Here is a 12,473-nt window from a genome sequence, read left to right on the forward strand (position 1 = left end):
TCTATATTTATGAACTGAGATGTGGATGAAAACAAAACCCTGCCCTTCCTGTGTTGTAAGAGAGGCGTCTGACTGCGAGTGAAAGTCATGTAATACGGAATATGGAAATAAAACTGAGGTCACAGCCGGCCACATTCACAGAATTTGATTAATCAATAAAACACACTGCGGTATAATAAAACTGCCTCATCTGACTTATAAGGTGAACATATTAAGACTTCTCATTGCTGTTAATGTTCTTAGACTTTTCAAGGACTTGCGGACGGACTGGAGTGAAAGAAAGAAGAGCGGTGAGTGAGAAAGAGGCAGAGAAACCACAGTGTCATTACCAGCTGCTAAGGTGGCTGAAACAAGGCTGTTGCAGGGCATTAGCATCCCTCATCGCGACAGGAAATCACTTCAGCGGACTGAACCTATTAAAATCTGGGCCTGAATTAAAATCTCCAAAGCCTGTCAAATGGCATCTCCCCCACCGCAGAGGGCTCAGTGCAGTTGATGCATCCAGAGAGGGGATGAAGAGTGCTTAATATTGATTCACCCGCAGCAGAGGGATAGAGGGGTGAGTGGGGTGGTGGTGGGGGTGGTGGTGGTGGGGGTGTGTTTTCAAGCGCTGATACTGTGGACTATGCACAAGCCTGTAGGCCCAGAGAAGCGCTCTTAGTGGGATTTGAGTGAGCTGCCGCATTGGCAGGGATAGAAGATCATTATTCCAGATTTGTCTCAAGATCCCATCACTCCAGCTTTGGGTCTATGAGAGCTGCTCCGCTCTTTTATGCTGTCGAGGCATGTTGACACTTCGGATCAGGCCCGCTTGTTCATTTGCTGCCTCCCTTTTTAAACGGCGGTGGAAATTACCTCTTATGCTTTACTCCCATTTCGATACAACTAGCCCTTTCAAACAATTATATGCTACCAACTCACATACTTGCTTGAAATGTAATATTCCATAAAATGGCTTTGAGGGTGTCACAACATTACAGAAGATGATGATGGAGTGGGAATTAACGTCAAGAGGGACTTGGTTTAAAAATGTATGCTAATGGAAAACTCTCTGTCATAAAGTCTGAAGTTGTCACACACACACACACACACACACACACACACACACACACACATATGCAAGCTTCTTTGATATTAATACATTCAAGCCACTTGGACCACAGCCATGACACTTTGGGGAGAGTAATCTGACACCCCAAATACATACCAGTGACCGTTTTTTTTTCTCCCCTGCAAGCGACTGCAAGGAGATCCGAACAAGCCCGCTTTTGTAACAATACAGATATGTGTTTGTGCAGCGCAGCAGTGCGAAGAGACCATTAGCTGTCTTGTGATGAGAGCCCTCAAACGGCTCATCTTGAAAGAGCAGCTAAAGTAGTTGTAGTGTGTTTTTTTTTCCTCACCTGTCCCCTCCTGTCTATTTCCTCATTTATGGTCTTTAACCTCCAGGGCAGACGAGGACACCAGTTCTCCACCTATTGAACCAAACAAAAACACAGATTTAGAGCACTAGAGACTGATATTATTACCTTTTATTAACTCTTAAGCAGCACTCACATACAAGCACAACAAATGGGCAAACACACACAAACAAATATCAGCTAATGCATGGTTCAAAGTGAGGCTTTGTTAGAATTATAGCCCGGAGGGTGAAATTTGACTGTAATTTTTGAATTAGGCAGGTTATTTACTGAGACTAAAGATGTAAATGAACCCAGCTGCAGCTATCTGATTTGCATAAAGTGCAGCTAAATAAGATCTAATGCAGGACTGTTTTGACGCTGTTTAACTCGGAAGAACTTGAAATATAACATGAGGAGGAGACGCTTATGGGAGTGCAAGCGTGTATTCATCCTGCAAGAAAAAGCTGAGGAAAGAAATAGTCTGATGTTTGTATGAAAAATCACTCTAAAGAGATTTTTGGTAAACCTCTTTCTAGATTATTCCAGTAAACATAAAATAAAATACTATAACACTAGAATCACTGGACTGGAGATGCTATAAACTATTAAGTCAGTAAAAATACAAAACATATTTAAGCAGGAGGAACCTGAGGGAAACAGGAAGCTAACAACAACTGTCAAACTGCTGCTCTTTTGTCTTGTGCTGTGGTGCGGAGCAGCTACTTTCAACTAACTTATTTATAAAAGATGTGTTTCGTCTCAAGTTATCTATGTGAATTTGACCAATGGGCAGTGTGCGCAGTCTTCATTTATTCGCCCCAAACTGCGAACGAGCTGAAAAGGTGTGACGCGCTAATACACAGAGGAGAGGTCATTAATTGTGTCATTCGTTTGATGACTGGCCCATCTCTCCGTGATTACATCTGATGTAAATTGTACGCCTCTCTTCCTCAACTTCTACTTCTCTGTCTCAGCATTTCCTTCCTCTTGTATCAAGCATGAGTGGCATAGCAAAGATCATGGAGAAGTGTGGGTGCATATGTGATTTGTTGCCTATCTCTGCAATGAGAGAAGAGACAAGGAGGAGGAAGGGGTGTGTGTTTACCGCAACTCTCATATATGCACACACATACCATGCTGGCGGAGCCCTGACCTTCTATCGCTGACATCCATCATGATATGCTGCCCTCTCTGGTTTGCCCCTTTGCAAGGTTAATGCGCTGGTTGACAAGTATTAATTATACATGGCGTAGGGTTCGTATATGAGCGTCTGTGTGTGCGAGCCGTGATGGATTCAGCTGGAAATGGAAATGCATGCATACTGCCATGGCAACCGTGAGATCACATGACCGTGAGCGGAGGCTGAGGGCTGTTACTCTTTACTGTTTGTTTCCTGTAAAGTCTTTCTGTTTCATAAGCACTGAATAGAGACGAACGGAGAGCAAGAGAGACGAGGTATTTCTCCTCCTAATGGATTTTGCTGTTGTCCATCTCACTTTCTATTTCTATACAGAACAGGCCAGGCTCTCTGTGTTCTTTCTTAGTTCACTGCAATGCTTTCAGCACATATACAATATTCATAACAGGTTGGTGACCTTTCCAGAGAAAAGTTAGCGCTGAAATCTTACTTTTCTTTTAAAAATATTCTGCCATTATTAGCTATGTTTACAACAAACAAAAAAGACAACTCGCGCATGATGGAAGAAGTTATTGAGACGGACATTTTTCGTTTGGAGGAGAGAGTGAACGCGTGGCACACTGAAGAATCAAATAGAATAATAATCATGGCTATGATCTACAAAAGGATCTTTGAAATGATGAATCGCAGTCGAGTCTTATGGGAAGCAGAGCTGTTTTCAGGATCTGAGAACACAGAGTGTTTAAAGTGTGCAAAAGCATTTATCATCAGATTGAATTTTAGTTTAGTTTAACTAGAATTAACAGCGAGATTATGTGAGTCACTAGAAATGAATATCTGGCCGTTGTTGACTGGTCTGGCAAAGACAAATCAAGCTAAATTAGAAGTCTCGAAGTGTTTCTTGAAGAAACACAGGCTTTTACAGAGCCTTGTGTAAGTGTTCACCCCCCTTGAACTTTTCCACATTTTGCAGTGTTGCAACCTGGAGTTCAAATTGATTTTATTGGGCTTTTTACCATTTGGTTAACACAACATGCATAGCACACTGAAGGTGCAAAATACTTTTTATTGTGAGACAAACAATAATTAAGACAAAGAAGCATACATCTACTGGATGCAGAAATTCAACCCCTGCTGAGTCAATACTTGGTAGGACCACCTTTCTCTGCAATTACAAGTCTTTTGGGGTATATCTCTACCAGCTTTGGACATCTAGAGATTGCAATTTTTGCCCATTCTTCTTGGCAAAATAGCTCAAGCTCAGTCAAATTGGATGGAGACCATCTGTGAACAGTGATTTTCAAGTCTTTCAAGCCACAGATTCTCATTTGGATTGAGGTCTCGGTTTTTCTAAGACATTAACATTCTTTGCCTTAAACCATTCCAGTGCAGTTCTGGCTGTAGGGTCATTGTCCTGCTGGGAGGTGAAACTCTGCCCCATTTCAAAGTCTCTTGCAGACTGAAACAGGTTTTCTTCAAGTATTGCCCTGTACTTGGCTCCATCCATCTTGCCCTCAGTCCTGGCCAGTTTCCCAGTAACTGCTGATGAAAAGCATCCACACAGGATGATGCTGCCACCATCGTGTTTCACTGTGCAGATGGTGAGCTCAGGGTGATGTGTAGCATTGGGTTTCTGCGCCGCAAGGCCCAAAAAGTTCAATTTTGGTCTCATCTGACCAGACTACCTTCTTCCACATGTTGGCTGTGTCTCCCACATGGCTTGTGGAAAACTGCAAACAAAGGTTTCTTATGGCGTTCTTTCAGCAACGGCTTTCTTTCAGGCTACTCTTCCATAAAGGCTGGATTTGAGGAGTTGTCCAGTGAACAGATTCTCCCACCTGAGCTGTGGATCTTTCCAGCTCCTTCAGAGTTTCCACTGGCCTCATGGTTGCTTCTCTGAATAAGGCTCTCCTTGCCCAGTCTGTCACTTTAGGTGTTCTCTTGGTAGATTTGCTGTTATAACATATTCTTTCCATTTTCTAATGATGCTCCATGAGATATTCAAAGCTTGGGATATTTTTTTTTTATAACCTAACCCTGCTTTGTACTTCTACACAAGTTTATTCCTGACCTGCTCCTTCATCTTCATGATGTTTAATAATGTTCTCTAACAATCTCTGAGGCCTTCAAGGAACAGGTGTATTTATATTGAGATTAAATTGCACACAGGTGGACTCTATTTAACTAATTATGTTACTTCTGAAGGCGACTGGTTGCAACCTGATCTTAGTTAGAGGTTTCACAGAAGAGGGGGTGAATATATATGCACTCAACACTCAACATTATGGACTATTTTGTGTTGGTCCATTACATACAGCCCAATAAAATCCATTTTAATTTGCGGTTGTAAGAAGAAGAAATGTGGAAAAGTCCGGAGGTGGGGGGGGGCTTGTTAATAATGTATAGGAGTCCTACATGCTGGTCTAGCTGCTTTCTCCTTTTTGCCAAGGATATGTAGAGAGTGAGGCAGAGTGGCAAAGTCATTCCACATCTTCCCTTGTAGGCTGAAAACTCATCTCTTTAAGAAGTACCTCACTCCGCCCCTCCTCTCCTCTCCCTCCCTCCCTCCCCACTGAATCATCTCCCCTTTATCCCACACCATCCTCTTCAACACACTCTAATTTGCTCTCATTAAAAATGAAATCCCCTCTATCTCTCTCCTTTGCTCGTATTTTTAGCGCTTCATTCTTATGTGATCATTCTCAGGTTACAGGGATGTTGTCAGGGCCTCTGAACCTCCCTTTTTTTTTTCCATAATGGGCTGTCTGTGCTGCCGTGATGCAGCAATCTCAGCTTTCTATACTCTCTCACTCGCTGTAAATCGCTTTTAATATTAGGAGCTAAATGACTAAAATCCAAAATGTTAAAATGCAAATGTTCCACTGATATGTCATTCTTGAAGGTTGGTGCAGAGATTTTAGAGTGAAAATGTACCAACCAGTATTAATCTGCAGCTGAAAATAGTCCCCAGCAAATGCACAAACATTACTCTTGTCTGAGTTTGAGTTGTTTACTAAAAACTACAGTGCTCTCCTGTTTTATGGAATGAATGAGCCTTTTTTTTATGAAATTATATTCCTGGCTTGTTTTTAAAGATTTACATCTTCAGTAAGAAGAATGGGCTTGAGGCTAAGAGCCACAGATAAGGTAGGAAATTTGAAAATTGCTAAGAGACAGACTATTCTTTTCATGGGTTTTACTTAAAGTAACAATAATATCGAATATCACCAGCTTCCTCCTTCAAGTTCTCCTTAAAGCTGATACTTTTTATGCCAGAATTATTTTTTCCAGTTTTCCTAATAATTTAATTTATAACCTGAAACATTTTGGTGCTTTATTTTGGTGCTTCTCATTTCAACACAGTGTTTTGTTTGCTATGCTACTGAAACTACTTGTGGTTTCCCAAATTTTTATCAGTCTCTATCTTGATATAGCAAAGCCAATTTAACAAGCTCACTAGCCATCCAATAATATATAGTCAAACTCAGAAAACACCAGTGTTACTGTTAGAACACATATACAATATTGATGATTTTGTTCATGTAAGGAGGGCTTAGTCATGCTGTGACCAGTCTGCATTTCCTTATTTAGTGGAAAACGTCCATCATTTGAAATATACTATTTTTGCTGGGCACAAACACTTCATTAACCTTAAATATACATTTACAATTAACACACAGGGCTCACCTCGCTGAGGTAGATGAAGAAGGAACAGGTGGATCCGTCCACGCCGTAGTTGGAATAACAGGAGTCTGAGCGCCACATCTCCTTCATCCACTGAGGAAAAGGAGGAGACGATGGGATTAAAATCAGAGCCCAACATGCTTACTCACCCAAACATTGATATCAGTTTGGATCTCAGAAAAAAATAGGAGCCAAATGTATTTTATCAGTATCTTGTATTCAAACTAACAGTCAAACAGCTGTCATTTAGGGGATTTTTTCATCCTAATAATAGTTGTATGTATTGGTTGAGTAGAGAAAAGGTCAGGTTGATGTCGCAATTTACCGGCAGTGACTCTAGTATGTGGGAAGAGTGAAAATACATGATGCATAGCTGCAAAATCTATAGTACTAACCACCCATCTGCTGTACTTTTCACCATCCTCATGGAAATAGTCCAGTTTGTTTGTTTGGCTCAGAGGGAGAAGTAAGATTGTGACTTTAGAAGTCATTGGCTTCAATCCCTGGAACCAAAGGGCAAATCTGGGGTTTTATATATAAAAGAGAGACAATTTCCCTTTTATCAACATGTGCAAGTCATCCAGAGGAACCGCTCGACGGCCAACAGGAAACGACTGAGGATGTTCTGGGGTAGCTCCCATGTGTGGAGATAAATCAATGTGCAAATGGCATAGCTGACTTGAGACAGAAGAATTTGCATCTTCAATAAAAAATTTCTAAAGGTAAACAAGAGTTCAAACAAGTGGGGAAAGGTGCAGTAGAGTTTATGCTCCTCTATCTGCTCTCTTGTGATATGATCCTGGCGGGCAGATTTCTGTGTCTGGTTATGTGCAGAGTGGAAGGGCTGTTGACGTGGACTGACAGCTCTCCTGCTTAGTTTATAGGCTGGAGTACATGCATGCTGACTTACAGTAACCTAAGGGAGCAGCACACAGGGAAATGTAAAAAAAAATGGAGTTTACAAAGCTGTTCATAGAGGGGGGAAAAACTTGGCAGATGGGCTTTGATGGTGAAGCCATGAAGATTGTACTATTTTTTTTGCTTAGATAACAACCTGAGAACTCTGTAAAGAGGGAAAACTGATTTGTCGGATGTTACAAATTGTGTGCTGGATGTGTGATAATAAAACCGCTGTGGAATACCGATTTTGATGTCTTTTTTTTTTGAAATGTTGCAAGCAAAAAGCAAGCCTCATTTTCTGTGTGTTTATGTGTGCGTGTGTGTATATGTGTGAGTGCATGTGTAAGGCAGGCTTTGGCATCGCCCGGCGCCCAGTTGGAAATGCTGACAGTATCTGTAGAGGATTGGGACTGGCTGAGCAGATGGTGTGTGTGATAGGGTCCTATCAGCTCCAGGGAGACCCGCACACACACACACACACACACACATACACATGCAAGGAAACACATTGGACTGGAATTGTGTGGTACATCTGTGTGTGGATCTTATTTGTGAGTATGCACCTGTGTCTGTGTGTGTGTGTGTGGGCCAGTTAAGAGTCCCCGTTGCCAGTAAAAGTGAAATTAAACCTGCATGACGTTTGGTCTTCCAGCTTGCACGTGGACCGCGTGGTTCTAGGGGAATGTATGAGTTTTGAGTTTTAACTGTACTCGGGAGTAGTTGGATCAAAACTAGAGCTGAAAGGGAAATGAATAGTGGTCTTAGATCGGTCAGATGGGTTCCAGACCTGTGAATCACCACTCAAAGCTCTGATTTTGTTCTATGATTCATATAAGTCTGTTGTTCTCATTGACCGCCGTTTTCCCCCGGGTTACAGAAAGAAGTGACCAATTGGAGCTTAGTAGGAAAAAATTAGAATACTGTATAATAACTCTCGTTTTTACACATTTTCTTTGATCTTTGAAAAAAAGATGGATTCTGGATGACATAAAAATACAATTATATAACGCATAAAGACAAATTTGTCCATTCTCTGCAGGTATATGACCTTTAATTTATCTGTGTCTATATAAATGATGCAGCTATATGTTTTGTATGTACAGTATATGTATAATTTATATATGTATATAAGGATAAATGCATGTAATATCAAATCTACTACTTTTTTTCCCAATCAACTTATTTAACATGCCTGTTTTTAGTTTTTTAGCTTAATTTTACTCATGTTTTTTTTGTTTTTTTTTAGGATTACTCTTCAGTGTCTTGGCAGGATGGGTACATTGCTCGCTACTGATTGGTCGGGGCAAACTAAAACAAATGAGCTATAAAAAGGGATGTTGATATTAGTAGAGAAACAAAGCTTTAAAAGGAGAAAACTTCATTCAGATATATTTTTACTGTTATTTTACTGTGCTCCCCCCCCCCCCCAGATGTTTATTACAGCTTTAAATTTAATTGTTACAACTAGTCACTTTCTTAAATTTATTCCAAACACCTGCATTTCTGCAATATGCTTAAAAGTCTGGATGTACCAGTTTGTTAACAGGTGCATCCAGACTGCTTTCTGCCTTGATAAACATCATGCTGTAGCATACTTTGCTAGTCAACAGTCCGCACCACTGCCTTGCAAACTACTGCATATCACATCAACACAATATGTTACCTGTTTACGCTCCTGATGCTCTTTTTCTGGCGAAAAAAAAAAACATTACAGCGATAACACACAAGATCCCTGTTTATGCTCGTGGTGTTTTTTGCTCCGCGCTTCGGCGAGGAACATTTGTCAGTCAAACGGTGTGGGCGTGCGGGTACGGGGTAATCTTTGTCTCTGGATGTTCTGCTTATGTTAGTTTGAATTTCTGTAGGCAGCGCTGTTTTTCTTCCTCAAGCTACCGACCTTGTTCTTCTTTTATTTATTTCGAACGAGCTATTCATGGTAATAACAACAGTGTGGAAGACAAACACACGCGGAGTGAGATGGAGAGGGTTTATGTGTGTTTACTGTGTGTGTGTGTGTGTGTGTGTGTGTGTGTGTGATTCACCTTGAGTTTGCCCTCGCAGTGAGGGAAACCATCCAAAGGCGGCAGCTCACACTTTTCCTGGGCTCCATTTAGGAGGTCTGGAGAAAGACAAACAGAGAGAGAGAGAGAGAGAGAGAGAGAGAAGGAGAGAAAATCGATAAGGTCAAGAGAGTCGGCTCCAAAATTCTTTCTTTGTCTGTAGGTTCATAGGCGCCTGAGAAATGGAGCAAGTGGAGCAAATGCATCTCCATTATTCAATTATAGGGAGCAAAGTTATGGTTTTGCTACTCCATTTTTTTTGTCTTTTTAAAGATAAACTTATCATGATACAGCCCCTGCAATCAGCTGATTATATTTAAGCAGCCTATATCAATCATTTTACTGTTTTCAGCAACTGACAAAAACAAGAAGTAAAAAAACAAAACCACACACATTTTCGGACCACCCTTTGAGTTGGTTCAGTCCGACCCGTCACTGATTGCTTGCATGCTTTAGCTGTCAATCACAGTCTGTCAATCCACACAGGAGTATGACTGTTTACAAAGGTGATTTAGCTTAACTGTGATCACTGACTGAAAATAGAACATAGGAAAAGAAAGGCTAATGTCTGTTGAATGAACCTGTGTGCGTGTGTGTGTGTGTGGGAAAATCATTCACAGCAGATGAAAATGCACTGGACTGGACTGTAGCCACTAACAGCTGTGTCATACATTTACCCTCCCAGCACCGCCCATATGGCAAACATTTCTTTATTCCCTTTGTTGACTAATTCACTGTAGTTAACTGCTTAAAGTTACAATATTTCATTGAATACGGTACATTCAGTGATTACCTCTCTATATAGTAGGTTTAAGTGTTAGTGGTGGAGTCCGCCGTTCCCATGTGGGATTCAAACCACCTTAATACAAACAAGGGATTCACAGGGAAATGATGCAGTATGTAATCAAGCGTTACTGTTAGTAATTTAATGTCACTGATTGATATCAGCTTGTTTACTGTTCACTCTCCTACAGCCGTATCAGAGCTGTATTCAACTGGACAAACACAGGCTTTCATTGTGAAGCCGTGACAAGAAATGCGATGAATTTGTCACTGAGGTTAGTGTCCAAGCTAACATATTTCCCCTCACAGGCCCACATGGCCGGTAGTTTTACTGGCCCCCTTGTATATTTTCACTGGCCTGGCAGCCAAATAGGAACATAACTCTTTTATTTTCTATAATTTTGGTGATTTATTCATTGTATACATAATATGTATAACAGTGAAGTTCCCTTTAGATGTGGTTCTTTTCCTTTAGTCATGGATATGTCATATTTTGTGTTAAGCCAGAGAGTATGGAATACATAGAGACAACAGCATTTAACATTAATTAATAACATTTCAGCGAGTTTGGATGATCTTGATGATAAAACTCTTGTGTCAAAAACTGAGACGATGCTGAGAGATGTGCAGAGATGTACTTGTTAAGACAGAACAGTGAGAGGAAGAACATAATGATATTTGTTTGCGTGCGTGTTCACTCTGAGCTCCTTCTGTCTGCTTCCGTCAGCCACCTGTGCTCTACAGACACAGAGTTGAACTCTAATGAATGAATGAAAAGCAGGAATGCAGAGTAAGAAAACGAAACTAAGAGCGTCTGTTTGATGGTTATTTATTTGTGCTTTAGAATGTTGCTGCTGTCAAATCTCTTGCTATAGTGACTGTATGGAGTCATGGGTGTACAGTTTAGGATAAGAGTAGAAGGGAACATGTACAGCACTTGCTTAGTCTCCTGTGGTGCAGGGAATCGATTTCCCCCAAGGGAAAAAAAGTCAATTCCCGCACACACTTATCACCTCTGCATTGATTTATTAAAACGTGTCAATGTTTTGGTCACAAGGACATCTATCAGTACAGTTTAGGACACCCATGACTGTATACCCATTACGTTTAGTAAACAGTTTAGGGCATAACTGATGGCAGGATGGCCCAGAACCAGGATTAGCCCCAGGTCATTGGGCCATCAGTTATGTCAGACCCTGGAGGTTAACGCTGACAGGCATGACAGCAGGATCTTAGTCAGAGATTGTATGGAGGTTCCTTAAACAGTTGATTCAAATTGTTGTTTTCTAGATAGACACAGTGTCAAGCATCACTATGTTTATTGCAGCTGGGCAATAAACATAATGAGTGATTCCCATCTTCTTCCAGATGTTTCTCCCTAGCTTCTTTTTCAAAAGTGAATGTGTTTCCCATAACAAAGAAAAGACATTCCAGAGCAAAAGTCAACTGCCTGACATCCTAACCATAATTGTTTCAAGCTAACTAACTAATAACCTATTTAAAATGAATTGTTAACACCTTGCTTGGACTGAACGGCAGTGAAATGGCTGATCCGCTGGAAAGAGCTTACTAGCTTCTTTAGAATTGAAAGGAACCTCCAGATAAAGGGTGGCGTCCTGCCAAAGTAGCTTGTACATAAGCAGCTCGGAGGAAAAATAGCCACCTCCTTGCCAAGATACCGCAGAGGGTCATTTGGCTGGTTGGTGGCGTCAATTTCCCGTCTGACTCGACAGACAGACACATAGGTGACGGGGCATTTCAAAGCTGTTTTTACAAAGCAAACTTGTGGGTAAAGACTTTTTCTTTCTTGTTGCTGTGATTTCATAGTCTCCCTTATCTCCCAAGACTCTAATTGAAGCTTTAACATTTGTGGGTGACATCACAGATGCTACATGCGTGTTTTTCTACAGGCTGTGCAGCACTTAAGGTCAGCTGAATCGTCTTTGTAAGTCATTGGAACGACAGCGGCAGACTGGCCATTACTCTGCGGTCATGGATGACTGTCAGCCAGCAGCATCACCTTTGGCTCGGTAACCTGAACTCCATAACACACAACTCCACAAAGAGCTGAGAGCCGGGGCCGTATCCAGTTCGCAATGATGCAAACTCTGACGCTGTCTGAATTGTTTTTTTTCTCTACAACAAACGAAATTCACATAGCTGCAGTGGGGGGGGGGAGGGAAATCTCTCTGATGTATTTTCCACATTGCTTTCAATATCCCTGGAAGCCAATATCACCGTAGGATTAACATTCATGGCTTGCACGCAGGCTTCCCTTCAATATAATCACCTTTTTGATATCCCCATTCAGAGACGTTAACGTCATCACCACTGACCTTTATAGCCAGAATATAAATAATGCATAACGGTAAGCTGTGCGGTGAATAGATAAAAGCTTAGAGGCAAACACCAGACTGATGTAATGAGTTTGTGGGTGGTGTTTTGGGAGGACGGAGGGTGTGTGTTTATGGAGGTGAGTATGTGTGAAGCTAATCAGCAGCTCCG

The 12,473-nt window shown here is 41.3% G+C and overlaps 1 protein-coding gene across 4 annotated transcripts in view; it reads right to left on the bottom strand.

Annotated features, from left to right (window-relative positions):
- The window catches only part of mgat5 (alpha-1,6-mannosylglycoprotein 6-beta-N-acetylglucosaminyltransferase), a 91,609-nt gene that overhangs the window by 43,692 nt on the left and 35,444 nt on the right, over positions 1–12,473 (bottom strand). For all 4 annotated transcript variants that reach the window (XM_044344732.1, XM_044344730.1, XM_044344731.1 and 1 more), the window contains 3 exons: positions 9,168–9,244; positions 6,229–6,318; positions 1,404–1,475 (listed from right to left, as the gene is read on the bottom strand). In XM_044344732.1, the coding sequence (XP_044200667.1) occupies positions 1,404–1,475; positions 6,229–6,318; positions 9,168–9,244 (239 nt within the window). The remainder of the gene's footprint in view (positions 1–1,403; positions 1,476–6,228; positions 6,319–9,167; positions 9,245–12,473) is intronic.

Source organism: Thunnus albacares, chromosome 24, assembly GCF_914725855.1.
Source record: "Thunnus albacares chromosome 24, fThuAlb1.1, whole genome shotgun sequence".
Lineage (NCBI taxonomy): Eukaryota > Metazoa > Chordata > Actinopteri > Scombriformes > Scombridae > Thunnus > Thunnus albacares.